The following is a 19,999-nucleotide window of genomic DNA, read 5'->3' as shown; positions in this document are numbered from 1 at the left end:
TTTAACAATAACAAGTAGCACTATGAAGGCACATAGTTACAATATGAATTGCTCAAGTTTATAACTCTTAACTACTAAGAAGATTTTATCTCTGAAACACAGATATTTCCATGTATAAACTAAAACAAGACTACCTGACTTGGCACAAAGAATAATCTCTATAAAACTAAAATCTAAATAAGATAAACTTGTTCACAACATAAGTCAACATTATTTTTTTTATTTATTCAAACAATTAACAAGTTCACTGCTATTTTAAGCAGTATCATTTTAGATGAGATGCGCGACTCTAAAATGATACTACAGTAGACCCCCTCTTAACCGACCCTAATGGGACCGGACCTAGGTCGGATAACTCAAAAGGTCAGTTAAAACGGGCAATCCCTAAAATCATAACATAATGAAGTGCTATTCATTTGGAATTATATAATCATTATTTTGAAGTCATACTTGCATTATTTATCAAATAAACTACTCTTATCTCCGTTTTTCGTATTGATAGTAAAGTCACAAATAAACACAAAACACGGTTAAGTCAAATAGGCCTATTTTCAGTGGAATAGATTATAATACTATACAAGAGTCAATAAAAATTCCTATTTTAAGAACTTTAGTACTGTAAAGTATTAATTGATGCTTTCCAAATCCATCGTAATACAGTACAGAACCCTTTGTCGAAATTAAAGATACAAGCAACCATTTTGTTACAAGACAGAATGTTTATTTAAAGCCTCTCACTGGAGGCTCAAGGCACAAAAACTATCTTGACCTTGGAGTTGTTAACCCCCCTTCCCTGCCCACCCTACAAGTTACGTTGTTTGTTTACTCTAGCGATAAGATAATCAGTTCTCAAAATCATATAAATTGGCCGCACAGATAGTCCAGTCAAGGAATGAGGTGTAGAGTGCGTGAGCAGGTAACTAAGCGATTCCTTCAGAAACTTGTTCAGGGGGCTTAGGGTGTTAACATACCAAAAGTCCTGACTCCTAGGTGGTGAGCCAGGGGGTGGAGGGGGGAAAAAGGGGGGAAAAAGGTACGCATTTTGGGTTTTTTGATTATATCTCGAAAACTATCAACTTTTTGTATACTATAGTAAATTATAAAATTGAAGAAGATTAAATTTTCTACAAGAAAAGTATATAATGTGTTTATTTTGGTTCAACAGATTACGAGTTATAACTTATTTAATTGATATCTTATTAAAATACTCCTTCCATAAGAAATACATGTAAATTAGTATGCGAAATGGGGCGAATCCTATCCGCCCAAAGGAAATATAACTGATATTCTGGAAATCTTGACCAAATTTCCAGTAATTTGACACTTAAATCATGAAATTTTGTCAAAAATTAAAGCGAGGGTGAGCGTTTAAAAATGGGATGATTTAAGGTTTTTTTTTATATTTCCAATAAAAAAACATCAAAACTCGACATTTTGTTACCTCGCCCTCGCCTTAATTTTGGATCAATTTTAATGATTAAAGTGTCAAATTACTGGAAATTTGGTCAAGATTTCCAGAATATCATTTATATTTCCTTTGGGCGGATAGGATTCGCCCCATTTCGCATACTAATTTACATGTATTTCTTATGGAAGGAGTATTTTAATAAGATATCAATTAAATAAGTTATAACTCGTAATCTGTTAAAACAAAATAAACACATTATGTACTTTTCTTGTAGAAAATTTAATCTTCTTCAATTTTATAATTTACTATAGTATACAAAAAGTTGATAGTTTTCGAGATATAATCAAAAACCCCAAAATGCGTACCTTTTTCCCCCCCTCCACCCCCTGGCTCACCACCAGGGAGGACTTTTCCTTTTTTTTTAGGAGTCAGGACTTTTGGTATGTTTACACCCTAAGCCCCCTGAACAAGTTTCTGAAGGAATCGCTTAGTTACCTGCTCACGCACTCTACACCTACTTTTGGATCATTCATTGACTGGACTAAGATGACAAACTGACAACATTCTATATTTTTAGCGAATTTCCCATATAGGGAATAAGCTATTACCGTAGTACTCATGGTAAGACCTGGACGCGGGACAGATTTTTTTTTTCATTTTGAGGTCCCTAGAGGCCAAAAACACCATCCGTTCAAATTCATATATATATATATATATATATTTATATATTTATATATTTATATATATATATATATGTGTCCGTTAGCACGATAACTCGAGCAAAAATGATCCGATTTTGATGAAATTTGGTACAAACGTGTAAACCTACGTTTATTCGAACGAGTTCGCGATCCAGCATGATCGGCCCATGGGAACGGGGGTTTACGGGGGGTTTTATGGGGTAAAAATAGGTTTTTCCCATTTTTGACCCAAAAAACATAAAATTTAGCAATTTCTTTCCAAACCATTTTGTAGAGCTTAAAAAAACAAATAATTTAGTATATTGAAGCGTTATTATGCGCCTAATGGTTACGGAGAAAATTCCAAAAAATTGTAAATTTAAAATTCCCATGTTATTCTTATGGAGAATAAGTAAATTGTTGTAGTTTGCTTGTTTATGAACATATTTTGATCAAATTTGGAAAATGTTTTTATTTCTTACTAACTATTAACGTTTAAAAAAAAAAACCAGTTTTACCCTCCCTGATGCAGCAAACCTAAGTACTAGTTCAACTAATTCTATTTAAATAGAGAATAAATGTTATATTTTTAAGTAGACATTTCAGTGTAAATCCAATCAGTCAAATGGAAATTCGCTTAGTCTGCAGGTTTGCTGCGGCGGGGGTATTTTTAATAAATACAATTCTTAGTCACATCCTGTGGATATAAGCGTATGGTTCGGTTCTCATCGCCCAGCGTGGGAGCGGAAATGCCGAGATTCCTAGAATGCGGCGGTTAAACCGAACTGCTCTCCAAGCAAGGTCGGTTAAAACAAACTGTAATATTTTATGATTGAAGGCGGATAATCTGATTATCAGTTAATACAAGGTCGGTTAAGAGGAGGTCTACTGTAGTATTCTAACTAGCTGACAAGTGTACTACAGAAGATCATCCATTTTCAGTGAATGTGTTAAGATGAGTAACAATAACAATATTATTAAGTATTTAATATTGTTTTATAATATTGCTATATATTAATATAGATAACAATGTAACAAAAATAAGTTGACTAAATATGGTACTTAAATCAAACAAAAATAAAAATATAGAAGATCCAACACGATTTGATCTAAAAATTGATCATGATTACATGTATAACGTTTATTGATAGGTCTGACCCAATTGAAAGTAATCCTAGATTATGTTCATTTACAACGGACTGTAGGCCAGGTTTTATTTAAGGGTAAAAATGTATTGACTTGTCTTGTGTTTTAAAACAAGCAAAATATGAATATAAACACGGTATGTGTGTGTGTGAGTGGATTGTTACTTTGTATGTTACATAAAATGTTTTTAATCTTTGATCGCAGATTGGGTGAGAATATTCTCAGGGTATACTTCCATCCTACCTTACCCTATTAACACGTTTGCGGCGGCATGGGAGCAATCGCTCCCATACGGAACCCTAATGCCATCCTGGTGGGTGCGATCGCTCCCAAGCTGCAATGCGGTACGAAATGATTTTATTTTTAAGCCAGGATTAGAGCTAGAAACTTGAAACCTCGCACAGTACTGCTCAATAGTATACTGTATTTTGTTGTGGTGTAGGTTGGTAGTAAATTTCCCCGTAAAATCCTCGTTTGGCAATTTTAAAATCTACTTTTTGTCCCGTCTTTTTCCCTCCATTTGGCAATACAATTCCAATGGGACCGGCTACGTTCCAAGCAGTGCTGCTATCTGTGGTTGTTCAGCGAACGACGTCGACTCTCGTTGTAAAGCAGGACATCCTCGCACGTTATTTGCTATTCGTCAGACCGAAATTGGAAAGCCAATCACACGCGGCAATCGGGTTTGTTCGGCGCTGAGGGCTGCGCCGTACTGGGGATACGCCCGCCATTTGACGTGCCGCCGCGAACGTGTTAATGGAAGTTATACATAATGGTTGATTAATTGTAATGGGTGAAAATAATTTCATAAAACTTAAAACCTATCTTCAGATTGCGTGGAATGACTTGTCTCTTTTTATAAAACATCCAATGACGTCACTTCTGTTGCAAGACCTGAAACACATTTTGTTAGTTATGTTATTTCATTATTATTATTATTTCATTATGACATTTCATTATTAAAAGCAAACATTCATTATTGAAAGTCAATGTTAGTTACTTCTTGTACATTTAATATTAACCACACTTTTGTTTATCCACAAATAATCAGCCACTCATTATTATGGATGATCAAGAGTCTACTGTAACTGTGAGATGTAATTTTTCTCAGAGGTAATAGTGTTAAAAACTTTTTCTTTGTAGCAATGGCTCTATCCGTAATAAATAGTACACATAGCACCATTAGATAGTTAAATAACACAAAAAAAACACAAGACTCACCACACATGTTCTTGCCAAATGCCAGGTACAGGTATCCCTTGTCGCCAAAGGCAGTTCCCCAGGAATTGCGAACAATGTAGTGTGGAATTTCAGCCGTCAGGTCGTAGCCAACTATCTGCACTGCGTGGTTGAGGTTCTGAGGGCTGCCGTCACAATGGAACTGTATGACACCACCCAGGTAGTACTGCCAGCTGAGAGCATTGACAGCTACTGCCACAGGGCCATGGAAGGCCAGCAGGGCCAACAGTGTGTCCTCGTCTCCAACCAGACTGTAGACAAGCGTGAGTGTTAGTACACAACAGGCTGATCATGATCATATCTTGAAGTTGTCGCAACATTTGTGAAGATTTCTTGCGATCGCAACAATCTCGTGATCATTACTCACAATCCTGATACTGTCTTGTGGTCACGGCAACATTCATTTCTTGCTGGCAATCATGTCAACTCTTTTGTTTTTTTCACAATTAAGGCAATAACTGTGCTAGTATACCGCAATTGTGAAAAACACCTGTGATAATTTTACGTGATCACGGCAACACCGACAAGATCATTACTTGCGATTGTGGAAATGGCAGTATTACAGTAACATTGTTAGTCTCAAATAGTGGCGGTAAAATCTGTGATGATTTCTCGTAATCTCAACAACACACGTGTTAATTTCCCGTATCACAGCAACACATGCAATAATGTCTTCTGACCGCGGCAACATCTAGTTATCCACACGGCGATTATATCAACACTTATAACTATTTTTCTTTATCGCGGCGATAACTGTGATAATACACCGCAATCTTGACAACACCATTATCCACGATCGTCTCCAGCAGTTATTTAAACTACTGTGACTATTTTTGCGATCACAGCCACATCTGTGATCATCTTGCACTGGCGCAAAATTGAAATGATTTCCTGTCTTGCGATTGTGATGATGTCTGTTATATGTAAAATTTGCCTCAGTCACGATTTTCAACAACGCAAAATGTATAAATGGGTGAATTTAGCCAGATTTGTTGGCTACTATGTAAACATTTAAAAAATCTGGTTCTTTTCCCGGTCATCAATATTTATGTACAATTCTCGGTTTCCAGGTCGACTGGACACCCTGAGGTAGTAATGCCAGCTGAGAGCATTAAAGCTACTGCCACAGGACCATGGAAGGCCTAAATGTAGAAATACTTAACTAACATCAGCACAATCTGTCCATTTCTTATTTCATTTAACTCAAAAAATGGTGACGACTTTAGGAATGGAATACCTAGTTCATCCACAGTCAAAGGTTTAGCCGCAGTCCAGTTAGTTGCCAGACAAATCATGAGTTAAATACATTGTAGCTAACCTCTAGTGAGTAGTAGCTGTTTTTTATAGTGTCATCTTGCGTGAAATTATATAACATCATCGTTTAAAAATATACCTCCTTTCTTTTAAGGGAAAATTTATAAAATTGAAGAGACTATTAGTTTGGATATTTTAAAAGGTAAAATCTAGTTATTAGCTGGACAATAATATGAATACATAATAAGAATAGTTTGCTATGGAAAATAGTAAAATTTATTGATACATAGATTGTTTTATTTTTAAAGAACTTTATAAAGGGAGATCATAACAAAATACTTACTAATCGCACGTGTAGTTTTTTGCAATCTGCACTCCTGAAGAGCTGGAACATTAGTTTTGAATCAAACACATAATCCAAACACAGATGGTAAGTAATAATTGTCAATCAGTATAACATACTGTACAAAATCAGTTTGAACACGAGGAACTTGCAGATAAATTGTAATAAAATTCTAATTCAGGTATACAAGGTTAATAATTCTTACATATTAATATGTATTTTCCAAACAATAAACAAATCGTAGGCTATTGCTAGTCGACTACTTTGTTCACTAGAGTTACTAGAAACTTGTCTAACCACTTCAACTCAAACGTCCTGTTGTTGGATGCAAACACGACTGGCTTTATCAATTTTACATTACTGTAGGCCTACTTATTGTTTAGACTGTAGGCAATTTTAACAAAAGTAAATAGCCCAGACAAGGAGCCACTTTATTGACCCTTTGAGCTCCGGAGGCTGATATTTCAGACACAAGAGGTTAAGGTATATGTTGTTAAGGTTTATGACAAACCAAACACTGCTATCAAACTGAGCCAGTTAAGAGTGCCAACTGAAGTTGAACTGACCTAAACTGGCCATGGTAAGATTGGGTAAGTAAGATTTAAGCATAAATTGATCACAATAGTAAAAGCTATTGTTACAGGTACGATGTAAAAATCATTAAATTAAGATGTTATGCAATGTCAATCTTATTCAATAAATTTGTCTTTTATTGAAACCAATTTTCTGTTTTCTAGCCATCAATTCAAATAACATAACAAAACCTGACAAAATAAAAACCCTTTTACATTAACTTAAAAATATAACATTAAATAATACAGATAGAATCAGTCACAGATCTCTGTTCACACTGAGACATGGGGGGTAGCAGAGAGATATGAGGAGTTGACAACACTGTGTAGTGTGCAGCTCGCTTGAACCTAAAAAAGTAGTAGAGTGTGCAGAGTTAAGTTAGGGGGAGGTTTTATCCTTGCATCTGCTACGGTATAAACTGTACAGCTTATTTTACATGAAATTAGAACCAGATTTCACTGGACTTAGTCGTTCACAAAAAGAGTTAGTTAGGCACATCATGGATAGTCAGAAAACCAAGTAGTGTATCAGATAATCAATACTCCACTGTGCATAAAAAACTCATAATACTTACAAAGTCTTGAGTCTGCACACTTGAGTCTGCAGCACTAGAGGGTAGGACTTCTCTGGCTCCACCTTGATCTTGTTGTCAGAGAGCCATGTAAGCAGACTGCAGGTGTCTCCACCATCACAGCCCAGGTTGCCATTACGAGCACAGTCTATCACCTGGTCAGGGACACATATGAGTAACATCCATTATGTCTTGAGTCTGCAACACTAGAGGGTAGGACTTCTCTGGCTCCACCTTGATCTTGTTGGCAGATAGCCATGTAAGCAGACTGCAGGTGTCTCCACCATCACAGCCCAGGTTGCCATTACGAGCACAGTCTATCACCTGGTCAGGGACACATATGAGTAACATCCATTATGTCTTGAGTCTGCAACACTAGAGGGTAGGACTTCTCTGGCTCCACCTTGATCTTGTTGGCAGAGAGCCATGTAAGCAGACTGCAGGTGTCTCCACCATCACAGCCCAGGTTGCCATTACGAGCACAGTCTATCACCTGGTCAGGGACACATATGAGTAACATCCATTATGTCTTGAGTCTGCAGCACTAGAGGGTAGGACTTCTCTGGCTCCACCTTGATCTTGTTGGCAGAGAGCCATGTAAGCAGACTGCAGGTGTCTCCACCATCACAGCCCAGGTTGCCATTACGAGCACAGTCTATCACCTGGTCAGGGACACATATGAGTAACATCCATTATGTCTTGAGTCTGCAGCACTAAAGGGTAGGACTTCTCTGGCTCCACCTTGATCTTGTTGGCAGAGAGCCATGTAAGCAGACTGCAGGTGTCTCCACCATCACAGCCCAGGTTGCCATTACGAGCACAGTCTATCACCTGGTCAGGGACACATATGAGTAACATCCATTATGTCTTGAGTCTGCAACACTAGAGGGTAGGACTTCTCTGGCTCCACCTTGATCTTGTTGTCAGAGAGCCATGTAAGCAGACTGCAGGTGTCTCCACCATCACAGCCCAGGTTGCCATTACGAGCACAGTCTATCACCTGGTCAGGGACACATATGAGTAACATCCATTATGTCTTGAGTCTGCAACACTAGAGGGTAGGACTTCTCTGGCTCCACCTTGATCTTGTTGTCAGAGAGCCATGTAAGCAGACTGCAGGTGTCTCCACCATCACAGCCCAGGTTGCCATTACGAGCACAGTCTATCACCTGGTCAGGGACACATATGAGTAACATCCATTATGTCTTGAGTCTGCAACACTAGAGGGTAGGACTTCTCTGGCTCCACCTTGATCTTGTTGGCAGAGAGCCATGTAAGCAGACTGCAGGTGTCTCCACCATCACAGCCCAGGTTGCCATTACGAGCACAGTCTATCACCTGGTCAGGGACACATATGAGTAACATCCATTATGTCTTGAGTCTGCAGCACTAGAGGGTAGGACTTCTCTGGCTCCACCTTGATCTTGTTGGCAGAGAGCCATGTAAGCAGACTGCAGGTGTCTCCACCATCACAGCCCAGGTTGCCATTACGAGCACAGTCTATCACCTGGTCAGGGACACATATGAGTAACATCCATTATGTCTTGAGTCTGCAGCACTAGAGGGTAGGACTTCTCTGGCTCCACCTTGATCTTGTTGGCAGAGAGCCATGTAAGCAGACTGCAGGTGTCTCCACCATCACAGCCCAGGTTGCCATTACGAGCACAGTCTATCACCTGGTCAGGGACACATATGAGTAACATCCATTATGTCTTGAGTCTGCAGCACTAAAGGGTAGGACTTCTCTGGCTCCACCTTGATCTTGTTGGCAGAGAGCCATGTAAGCAGACTGCAGGTGTCTCCACCATCACAGCCCAGGTTGCCATTACGAGCAAAGTCTATCACCTGGTCAGGGACACATATGAGTAACATCCATTATGTCTTGAGTCTGCAACACTAGAGGGTAGGACTTCTCTGGCTCCACCTTGATCTTGTTGTCAGAGAGCCATGTAAGCAGACTGCAGGTGTCTCCACCATCACAGTTCAGGTTGCCATTACGAGCACAGTCTATCAACTGGTCAGGGACACAAATGAGTAACATCCATTATGTCTTGAGGCTGCAGCACTAGAGGGTAGGACTTCTCTGGCTCCACCTTGATCTTGTTGTCAGAGAGCCATGTAAGCAGACTGCAGGTGTCTCCACCATCACAGCCCAGGTTGCCATTACGAGCAAAGTCTATCACCTGGTTAGGGATACATATGAGTAACATTCATTATGTCTTGAATTTGTGTCACTTAGTTCGAGGAAAGGCTCATCTCTCTTGTATAAAAATCTCATATTGATGTTCTTTATAATAAGGTTAACCTTTAATAATAGGTACTTTCAATATTTATAAATCTGCTAGTAACAACAGAAATTCATTCATTCATTCTTACTTTAGTAAGTAGCTTCTCTCTAACTACAGTATGGGTATGAGCAAAACTTCTGAGGGCTCTAAGTAATATGGTAATGATCTTAACAATAAACTGACCTCTTGTACACTGAGTTTCTCCAACACTCCAGTCTTAAGGAAGTTCATGGACTCTATGGTCTGCACTGAGCTGAAGGCCCAACAGGCCCCACAGGTCTTCTGGTTGTTGACTCCAGTCACAGCTCCTTTGCCTCTCCTACAATCACATCACGGTCATATACAGCAAATTCTAGAGGGATTAGTCACAAATTCTTTGAATCAAACACTAATTTAGTTAAAAACTATTTACCTAATTTATATTTTTAATTTAAAACTACCCATTAGCAATCATATTTCAAGTAGCCAAAATCAAGTAGGTAACATTGCTTTGATGGTTTGAACTTTTTAGGAACATTTGTATAAGAACTCTTGATTTACTGCATTGAACACAGGATTTGTTTGAAGCTCGTACATGCCATGACTGAATCCCTAAAAAAGTGAACGAGACAAAACTTACCAATCAACTTTGTCTGGTAGATCTACAGCACGTTTTGCTATGTTGTGGGAATGACTGTGTTTGTGGTGGTGGTACTGATGATAGGTTGCACTAACTTTGTGGCTTTGGTGTTTCAACAGTCGTTTGGGAAGTGTGGACTGCAGTTTGTGTTTAGTAAACTCATCCGGTGACAGGTCAGAAAAGTGTGTTAAACCATAGTAAGCACTATTTTCTCCACTCCGCTGACTATTCAATTTCTCTATTATTTTTAAAGATTCCTGAAAAAAGATAACACATGGTAGTTTAGGGAAAATAATACTACTGGTACTGTGATTTGTTATAATACCTTAAGACATTATTACACATTATTATAGTAGCCTACTCTGTTTTGCATTGATAACATTTTAGGCCTTAATTTCAATGAAAATATGTTAACTTCAACCTGAGCGTGCAATCCAGAGAGTTTTTATACATCGATGTTATAGACAGACCAATCAAGGTGTTATTGGGTCATTCTCAAATATCGGGCACATTTCAACAAAATAAAAAAAAATAAAATTTTTTCTTAAAAATATATGTTTTATATATTTTTGTACTGTTAAGTTAAAGAACATAACTGTCATAGGTATGGTCAACAAAGATCATAAACAGTTTTTAGCGAAATTAAAAAAAATTGATCAGCCTTTTCGCGGAGGTGAGGTTATAGTAACGGAGGTGAGATTTTATTGTTTGGGTCGTTCTACAAAAATGGTACACTTTGATTAATTTTTATTTAAGAAAGAAATTTTGTCAAAACTTACCTGAATATCTTCGTTATATCACTAGAAAACAAAATATCATAGTAGCTGAGCTTAGAAAAAATTATTTAGCGCAAGAAAGTAATTTTTTTCTAAACCTTGTCCACGGAAGTGATGGTCATGACCACAGAAGTGATGAAACGCTATATTATGAGTTTTAAGCACAATAAACATTGATAAAACTTACTTTAAATTTTGTTTATAATATTATATAACTAAACAAGTTATTTGCCCAAGTTTTGTAACAATTATGTAGGTTAAACCTTAGAAAAAGGTTGTCCACAGAAGTGACGCTAATGGAAATTAATATGACAATTTAATAACAACTGCAAAAGATTAACAAACTTTATTTTTTCTTGACAATGAATTAAAGATTACAAATGATATTATTCATTGTACCTTATGTGTTAAAAACAATAAACAACAATTTGTAATTTTCTCAAATCTTAAAAAACAAGTATTGCGAGTACACGTGTAACATTTTTTTTCATTTTTAACTTTCTGTTTCTAGTATATTTTAATTGAACTATATTTGCCAATATTTTCAAATGAATATCTTTCCCTGTTGTCCACACGAGGCTGTCCCAGAACACCGACAACATCTTCAATATTAATGAAAGAACAATCTTCAACAGGTGGGAAAACAAAAATGTTGAATCCATTGTTTTTCATGAATTTCACTTCTAACTCATCACTTAACTTTGCTGTTACTACAGCAACATAATGCTTAACACTTTTCTTGCCACTCAGCTTCACTAGTACATAGTCATTACGTCCGACATTGAAATCAGCATCGTCCTCACTGTCGGAGTAAACATCTTTGTATTTGATTCGTTTACGTTGAGTAGTACCACCTAGTAAATAGTCAAGGAATATACTCAAAATATTGCAAATTCATTAATGTGTAGATTTAAGATACAATGATAATTGGCACAATGATAATTGGTAGGTACCTAAAATCAAGGATAGACAATCAATAAATATGACTGGAAAAAAAACTTGTTTAGAAGGATACTTTTTGGTAAGTCCCAGGCGTCACTTGAATCCTCAAGTTGTGCATCCAAGCTGTCAACTGTCTGAAGTTCTTTGTTGTTATCTGCTGAAAATTGGTTAAGGAAAATAGGGTTTGAAACAGATTATAGAAAAAAGTAGCAAAGTTACACATTTAACAAATACCATAGAGGAAAATGGCAAGAAATGGAACAAATACCATACTTATTGATTAAATTTCACATTTTGTGTCAGTTTCATAAAATTACATAATTATGTGTAACAAGTATGTACTTGAAATTTTAAATACATAAATTAAATTATGTTTATAATCAATAAACAAAATATGTTTAATACATGTGTACGTATTTTATGTGTAAATATGTTAAGGCCCATGTGTGTGTTTAAAATATGTGTTTATGTTTCTAGTTTCTAAGTTATAAAATATATTTCTCAAAAGGATACTTTTGTCGTTAAGATTTATCTTGCTAATCCCATAATGGTTGCAAGTTTTTGCTGCATCACATTTTAAGCAGCTTAATTTTCTGGCTTGAAGAACATTGCTATCTTTTTCTGTCCAAACAATTTCATGTACTTGTAGGGTTCCTTTAAAAGTCTCTAAGGTTGCCGGAGTTGAAAATAAGTCAATGGCTTCCTTTGTCACAGGTATTATTGTGACTCCTGGACATTGAGTTTTCAATTCGAAAATAAACTTTTCAAATGAAGAGATGTCTCTTCCTAGGGCCACTAAGGTGTCGGCATTTCTTTTTAAGCAACCCCCAATGCCATCGGGCGCCCCTTTGCCATGGCCACTTTCAGAATAGTGCCAGCGCAGCTCCTTGACTTTAAATAGTTTAGTTAACTCATTACCTATGAAATAAAACATTGCTTTATTTCGGTACTGGTTTACTACGCTGTCACTTAAAAAGTGCACAGTATTAAGGGACGGTACCAAGTTTCTCACTTCTTTAATTAGTGGCTCTAAATGAGCACAAACTGCTGCAGAGGGATGTCTGAGATCTGCAGAAACAGTACAGAAGGATTTACATACAACTTCTGAAGACAATCTGCACTTGTAATACACAATTACAGTGTGAAGGCTAAGTTGAGCTTTGGAACCTCCAAAATGTGCAGACTGTATTTCACTTTCATATTTACAATTATAATTTTCGCTAAAATCAGAATGAATCAAAACCTCATCTTGCTTCAAGGTTTTCTTTATGTTTTGTATGGTAGCTCTTTGGTGCTTGATCTTTGAGACATGAATCATGAATTTAAACACTGATTTTGCAAGCATGTCAAATGCTTTTTTATTTGTAGATATAAATTCTTCCTTAACTGACTTTTGGCAAACTTTATTATTTCCTTTTACTGTAATGGGAACTTTTTTAGTTACCCACTGGTGATAAATAATGGTGTCATTTTCTTCACAAGTAGGGAGCATAACCATGGTCTTATTTTTACATAAACTGCATCGTCTTTCGAGGCATTTTTCTTTTAAATGATCACCTTCACAGCACAGACTTTTACAAAGCTCGTAAGATGATTTCTGTTCAATTACTTTTTTAGTATGAAGTTTGTCAACAAGCAGATGCATGTTTTCATGTTGTACACATTTACATGTGTCTCTCTCAGTTACTTTTGGAAACACTATCCAAAATGGTCTGAACTTACAAAATGTTGCGTAACTTAATTTCAACTGAGGCAGTTCTGCACTAAAGTCCTTAAACAAGTTTTGGAGAGAATCATTCAAAAACCTCTTTTGTCGTTTGTCTTTCTTTCTTGTGATTGTGTCCTTTTTACCTGGACATAACCTACTGTTATCGTCCTTTTCTAGAAAGTCCACAACATGTTTCCTTGTTAATTCACATTTTTTCTTCAAAGTTTCTTTTTGTTTAACTTTGTTTTCATAGCGTAATGCCTTTGAAGACAGTATATTGCCTAGAGTGGAAGTCATCTTGTATTTTTTTATTATTTTCCCTGCTACTCCTGTTATAACTTTTCTATACTTATTTTTGTCTTTAAAGTTTTCTTTAAGTTGTTTTATTAGCACCTCACCAAAAAGTAATTGTTTTTTTACTTGTGGTGATACACGTTGGTTTTGGATTAGCTTCTCAACATTTTTCTTAGGAGTATCTTTTTTTGAGGTTTCTAGTCGTTGAGCTCTCTTTTTATATTTTGCAGCATTTCTTTCAGCTTTTTTGAGCCTTTCCTCAAGTTTTTTAATTTTTTCATTGAGGTATCTTCTATGTTTACGTCTTCTCTTTTTTCCAGCCTTTTCCTTAGAAGTACTTTCTTCATTTACAACAACCGAAACCATGTTTACATTTTCAGGACTTCCTGGAGGAGTGTTGGCTTCCAATATGTCTTCTAGTTCTTTTGTCTTTTTCTTTAAATCATAACATCTCTTGCTTCTTTCACGCCAAGCTTTTCTAACCTTCCTTTGTTCTCTGGGGGTCACTTTGTCTATTGTTTTTATTTTTCCAGCTTCCTTACGGGCATGATACCTTTCTCTTTCTTTCCGTTTTGATTCTTCATACAACACAGGATTGTCTTTTATTTTTTGCCTTAGTTGACGCATTAGTAGCTTTTTCTTTTCATTGTCTTTATCAGGATTTAAACGTCTTTTCTCAACAGGTGTCATACCGTAACGTTACATTTTCAGTGGACGTTAAAAATTGATATGCATCTGAAAGGACACAAAATTAATAGTATTGTCTAAAGTGTATACTTTTTAAAAATCTCTTCATTTCAAATAAAAACTATTAGGCCTATTTGAAAAGTAGGTTAAAATGATTATTTTTGAGGAGTAGGCCTACTTGATTTAGAGTGTTTTAACATTTTTGTGGGGAAGTCAATTTTAGTAGTAAGGCCTAATTTTAACACAATTTTCTTGGATTTTTATTTTGAAAATAACTAAAATAGTTACACTAATTGTCAATACTGTTATAACAATGATAAAAAAGAGCTCATACAAATTAACTCTAGCCAATCATTATCATCACACTCCGTTACCAAATATTCTCACCTCCGTGAAATCTACTGTTCACGGAGGTGAGAGTAACGGAGGTGAGAAACATTAAGAAAACCACCATGTGGTAATGCTTTCATTTGAGGTTAGGTTTTGAAATGTTGCTTAGTGATTATTTGCACTTGTCTGCAAACAGATTATTACAAATAAATTAATTTAAACTTTAATACTTACATTAAATATGTAGTAACGGAGGTGATGGAACCAAATGTCAATCCTTCTTCTTGTAACAATTAGCAACAAAATCTCACATAAAAAAGCCTATTACACTACAAAACTGCACAAGGAGCAAGATGGCTACCAGTTCTCTTTCACTATTGAAAAAGACAGCTTCTAGAGCTCTCTATGAACAGTATATCAAACTAATAACAGTTCTTCACGGAGGTGAGGCTGCAACTGGGGACTAACTTTGGATATTTGTTAGGCACTTTAATAATTTAAAAAAATTCAGAAACATGATAATTATTAGTACTTAAAGAGGTTCACTACTTTCCAGCCTATTTCAATATTACAATTTTAAACAAATTAACACACAATCAAGCGGTGAAATATTGAATCTAAGTCTGGGGACAAGTAACGGAGGTGAGATCTCACATACTGTGGACAGTATTTTTATTGGAATAAATTATCTGCATTTAAAAAAAGTAATAGAATCAATTACGTAAAACTTAAAGCTAAGCCTTAGGTATTTTAAAATATATATTAAAATGTAAATAAAGCATTAAGTGATATTGAACCAAAAAGTGCCCGATTTTTTAGAATGACCCTATACCAAAAATTCCAGATACTGGGGTGTTGAACTCTGGCTACAATGTTACGTCACGACTTTCATAATGCTACACACTAAACATATAACTTTATAACCCTAGCTCAAGTTATCGCAAAAGTACGATAAAGTTATTTTTATTTATATAAGTTATATGGAGCTTTTCAGAGTATAAACTCTTAGTGTAAATTTGTAAATTGACGCAACCTACATCAGGTACGGCTAAGTATGCTGGTCTCGGTCAAGGAGGAGGTAATAATAACTAACTTACCCACTGAAAATTAACTGTAGGCCTATAGCTAAGATAAACAATTAATTCTGAACACAGAGTGCAGTCAGTTTATTTAATATGTAGCCTAGCGATTGTAATTTACCATGAACGTAAGTCAAACCTTTTGCACAGTACAAATCAAATTGATAAAAGAATTGTAAGGTTCAGAAAAAAAAAACAAAAAAAAACTGCAAAAGGCCATAAGCCAACAATTTAGAAGTTGTGTTGGTTTTATACAGTATAAGTAAGCCTAATTTACTGTATGAAATGCAAAATAACAATTAAATTATTTGTGTTTTCACATATTCTAGCACAAGCACAATAGTCATTTATCATAAACTTGAGACTGATTTTTCTGACAGACGTCTATAAAAACCACATAACCAGTGCTCAATTTGCAGGGGAATGTGGTGGAAGGGAGTTCCGTTACTTCTCTTTCGGCAATATAAAATATTGGCATGATTAGGCCTACATAAATAGGTACTGTACTAAGTTAATCACATTAAATAGGTAACAGTACCGTCAACTCATTTTTAAAAATCGAGCAGTGTGCATAACAATCCACCATCAGCCTCAAACGTTTCCAGGTTTTCTAAAATCGTTGACAAGATGTAAGGCGGGGTCCCCCATTCCTAAACAATTTAGAATAAGTTTATTTTAGCTTTTAAGATGTCATCAACAGCCTTACTTAAATGACTTTTCTTTATTGTCGCGTGTCAACATTTTACATTAAGGGTAGGTAGTTTTATTGTAATTTTCAAAAATTTCAAGGGGATTAAGTTATGAAACATTCGGGCCTAATTTAGGTCTACCTGTAAAATCAACTGAGATTTGTGCGCCCCATCAGTAAGTAAGTGAGTAAGTAAAATAGGCTATGGCAAATTTTCTTAAGATAAGTAAGCTGCCAGTGTATGAAGTAAAGGGGTACAGTTTCGCAGAGAACCTGCGATAAATTATGGGTTTGATTATAAATACTGTATAGGTATTGATTTTGATTAGGTTTAGCCTAATATAACATTTCTACAACATACTTTTTTTTGTGAACAGTGAATTGAGTTAACTTATGATCTGTTTACGTATTAATTGATGTTTTATCAGTGGCGTAGCCAGGTTTGGAGCGCCCTAGAGCAGATAGTAGTGTTACATCATGCAACTTAGTTGGAAGCCTGGTGTTACATAACACTTAGGCTATTTCCAGTCCTTATATGCCCACTTTAAGGAATGAGTAGCTTGGCATATTTTTGAGGGATTGGCCTAGGCCTTCTTAAAGCATTATAATATGCACTATAATAGTGCAATGAGAGTTAATGAAACTGGTTTAGTAATAAATAGGCTACATTACAAAAGCCTAGTCCTAAATATAGTCAGGTACAAGGTTAAAATTGAATAAATGCTCAGTAATTAACTTACCTGAAATCTTTGAAACCGCAATTCGTATTCCACAGAGTTTTGACTGTAATGTTTGTCGTATTTTTTCACGTAAGACTGAAAGAGCAACTTGTGATCAGCCAAATTTGTATCGTCGATATGAATAGGTATACCAAAGAAACATAATCCTACAAATCCAATAGAGACCAAACAGGAGCGCAGATCCATTGTAATAAATAATTTAAAAGTAAATTAATAATTAAGTTTAAGTTGCATCCAGATCGTTTATGTTAGCGGATCACACCTCCCTAGTCCCAGTCCCAGAACCGTCGTGAAGTTAGCGGCTCTTTTCATCGGCGCTTTTTCGGTTTGTAATAGATGTGGGTTGGTACGCCTGTGGGCGCCACAAACGTGTTTTGCAGGGATGTCGGAAACGCAATTCAATGACAATACGGTGCGAAATGATGTTTTTTCATTTATATAATGTCAATTATACCTTGATAAAACGTGTATACACGTTAAAACTAATTAATTGGCGTATTTTAAAAGGCATATTTGAGACCGTACTGTACATTATACGTAGCTATGGCTTATCATAACGCGATCAATTAAAACTCCGAACATAAAAAAGTGCATAATCGTTTTCCTAAGCCCATCACACCACCTTTAAGCTATTATAAAGGTAATATACAATGTCTAGAATACTCAGTATAAATATGATTGAGGCAGTCCCCTAAATTACGAAGTTATATGGCAAAATGTATATGGTTGATAGGAACTTGCATCAGGAAAAAGTGCACAATGTTGACCCTAAGCCCATCACATCAAATTCGATGTATTCTAATGGTAATATACAATGTGTAGAATACTCAGTATAAATATGATTGAGGCAGTCCAGTGATTTACGAAGCTATAAGGCAAAGTGTATATGGTTGATAGGAACTCGCATCAGGAAAAGTGCACAATCTTTTTCCTAAGCCCATCACATCAACTTTGAGGTATTCTAATGGTAATATACAATGTGTAGAATAATCAGTATGAGTATGATTGCGGCAGTCCAGTAAATTACGAAGTTATATGGCAAAAAGTATATGGTTGATAGGAACTCGCATCAGGAAAAGTGCACAATCTTTTTCCTAAGCCCATCACATCAACTTTGAGGTATTCTAATGGTAATATACAATGTGTAGAATACTCAGGGTAAATATGATTGCGGCAGTCCAGTAAATTACGAAGTTATATGGCAAAAAGTATATAGTTGATAGGAACTCGCATCAGGAAAAGTGCACAATCTTTTTCGTAAGCCCATCACATAAACTTTGATGTATTCTAATGGTAATATACAATGTGTAGAATAATCAGTATGAGTATGATTGCGGCAGTCCAGTAAATTACGAAGTTATATGGCAAAATGTATATGGTTGATAGGAACTCGCATCAGGAAAAGTGCACAATCTTTTTCCTGAGCCCATCACATCAACTTTGAGGTATTCTAATGGTAATATACAATGTGTAGAATAATCAGTATGAGTATGATTGCGGCAGTCCAGTAAATTAAGAAGTTATATGGCAAAATGTATATGGTTGATAGGAACTCGCATCAGGAAAAGTGCACAATCTTTTTCCTGAGCCCATCACATCAACTTTGAGGTATTCTAATGGTAATATACAATGTGTAGAATACTCAGTATAAATATGATTGAGGCAGTCCAGTGATTTACGATGCTATAAGGCAAAGTGTATATGGTTGATAGGAACTCGCATCAGGAAAAGTGCACGATCTTTTTCCTAAGCCCATCACATCAACTTTGAGGTATTCTAATGGTAATATACAATGTGTAGAATAATCAGTATGAGTATGATTGCGGCAGTCCTGTAAATTACGAAGTTATATGGCAAAAAGTATATGGTTGATAGGAACTCGCATCAGGAAAAGTGCACAATCTTTTTCCTAAGCCCATCACATCAATTTTGAGGTATTCTAATGGTAATATACAATGTGTAGAATACTCAGGGTAAATATGATTGCGGCAGTCCAGTAAATTACGAAGTTATATGGCAAAATGTATATGGTTGATAGGAACTCGCATCAGGAAAAGTGCACAATCTTTTTCCTAAGCCCATCACATCATTTTTGAGGTATTCTAATGGTAATATACAATGTGTAGAATAATCAGTATGAGTATGATTGCGGCAGTCCAGTAAATTAAGAAGTCATATGGCAAAATGTATATAGTTGATAGGAACTCGCATCAGGAAAAGTGCACAAGCTTTTTCCTAAGCCCATCACATCAACTTTGAGGTATTCTAATGGTAATGTACAATGTGTAGAATAATCAGTATGAGTATGATTGCGGCAGTCCAGTAAATTACGAAGTTATATGGCAAAATGTATATGGTTGATAGGAACTCGCATCAGGAAAAGTGCACAATCTTTTTCCTAAGCCCATCACATCAACTTTGAGGTATTCTAATGGTAATATACAATGTGTAGAATAATCAGTATGAGTATGATCGCGGCAGTCCAGTAAATTACGAAGTTATATGGCAAAATGTATATGGTTGATAGGAACTCGCATCAGGAAAAGTGCACAATCTTTTTCCTGAGCCCATCACATCAACTTTGAGGTATTCTAATGGTAACATACAATGTGTAGAATAATCAGTATGAGTATG

General features: G+C 36.0%; 1 protein-coding gene across 1 annotated transcript; it reads right to left on the bottom strand.

Annotated features, from left to right (window-relative positions):
• Positions 1-1,893: 1,893 nt before the first annotated feature.
• On the bottom strand, positions 1,894-17,645 carry LOC128987301 (cathepsin O-like). The gene is made up of 7 exons (XM_054408074.1): positions 17,366-17,645; positions 10,122-10,378; positions 9,686-9,821; positions 7,218-7,369; positions 6,071-6,112; positions 4,456-4,724; positions 1,894-4,128 (listed from the first exon to the last, which is right to left on the bottom strand). Exons 1-7 carry the CDS (start codon positions 17,549-17,551, stop codon positions 4,091-4,093), a joined length of 1,080 nt encoding a protein of 359 aa, XP_054264049.1. The 5' UTR covers positions 17,552-17,645; the 3' UTR covers positions 1,894-4,090.
• Positions 17,646-19,999: the final 2,354 nt, after the last annotated feature.

This window comes from Macrosteles quadrilineatus, unplaced genomic scaffold, assembly GCF_028750875.1.
Source record: "Macrosteles quadrilineatus isolate MER2022 unplaced genomic scaffold, UCM_ALF_1.0 Scaffold_2__2_contigs__length_208266976, whole genome shotgun sequence".
NCBI lineage: Eukaryota > Metazoa > Arthropoda > Insecta > Hemiptera > Cicadellidae > Macrosteles > Macrosteles quadrilineatus.
Note: the sequence above shows the minus strand (reverse complement) of the source record. Positions and strands in the feature narration are given on the sequence as shown.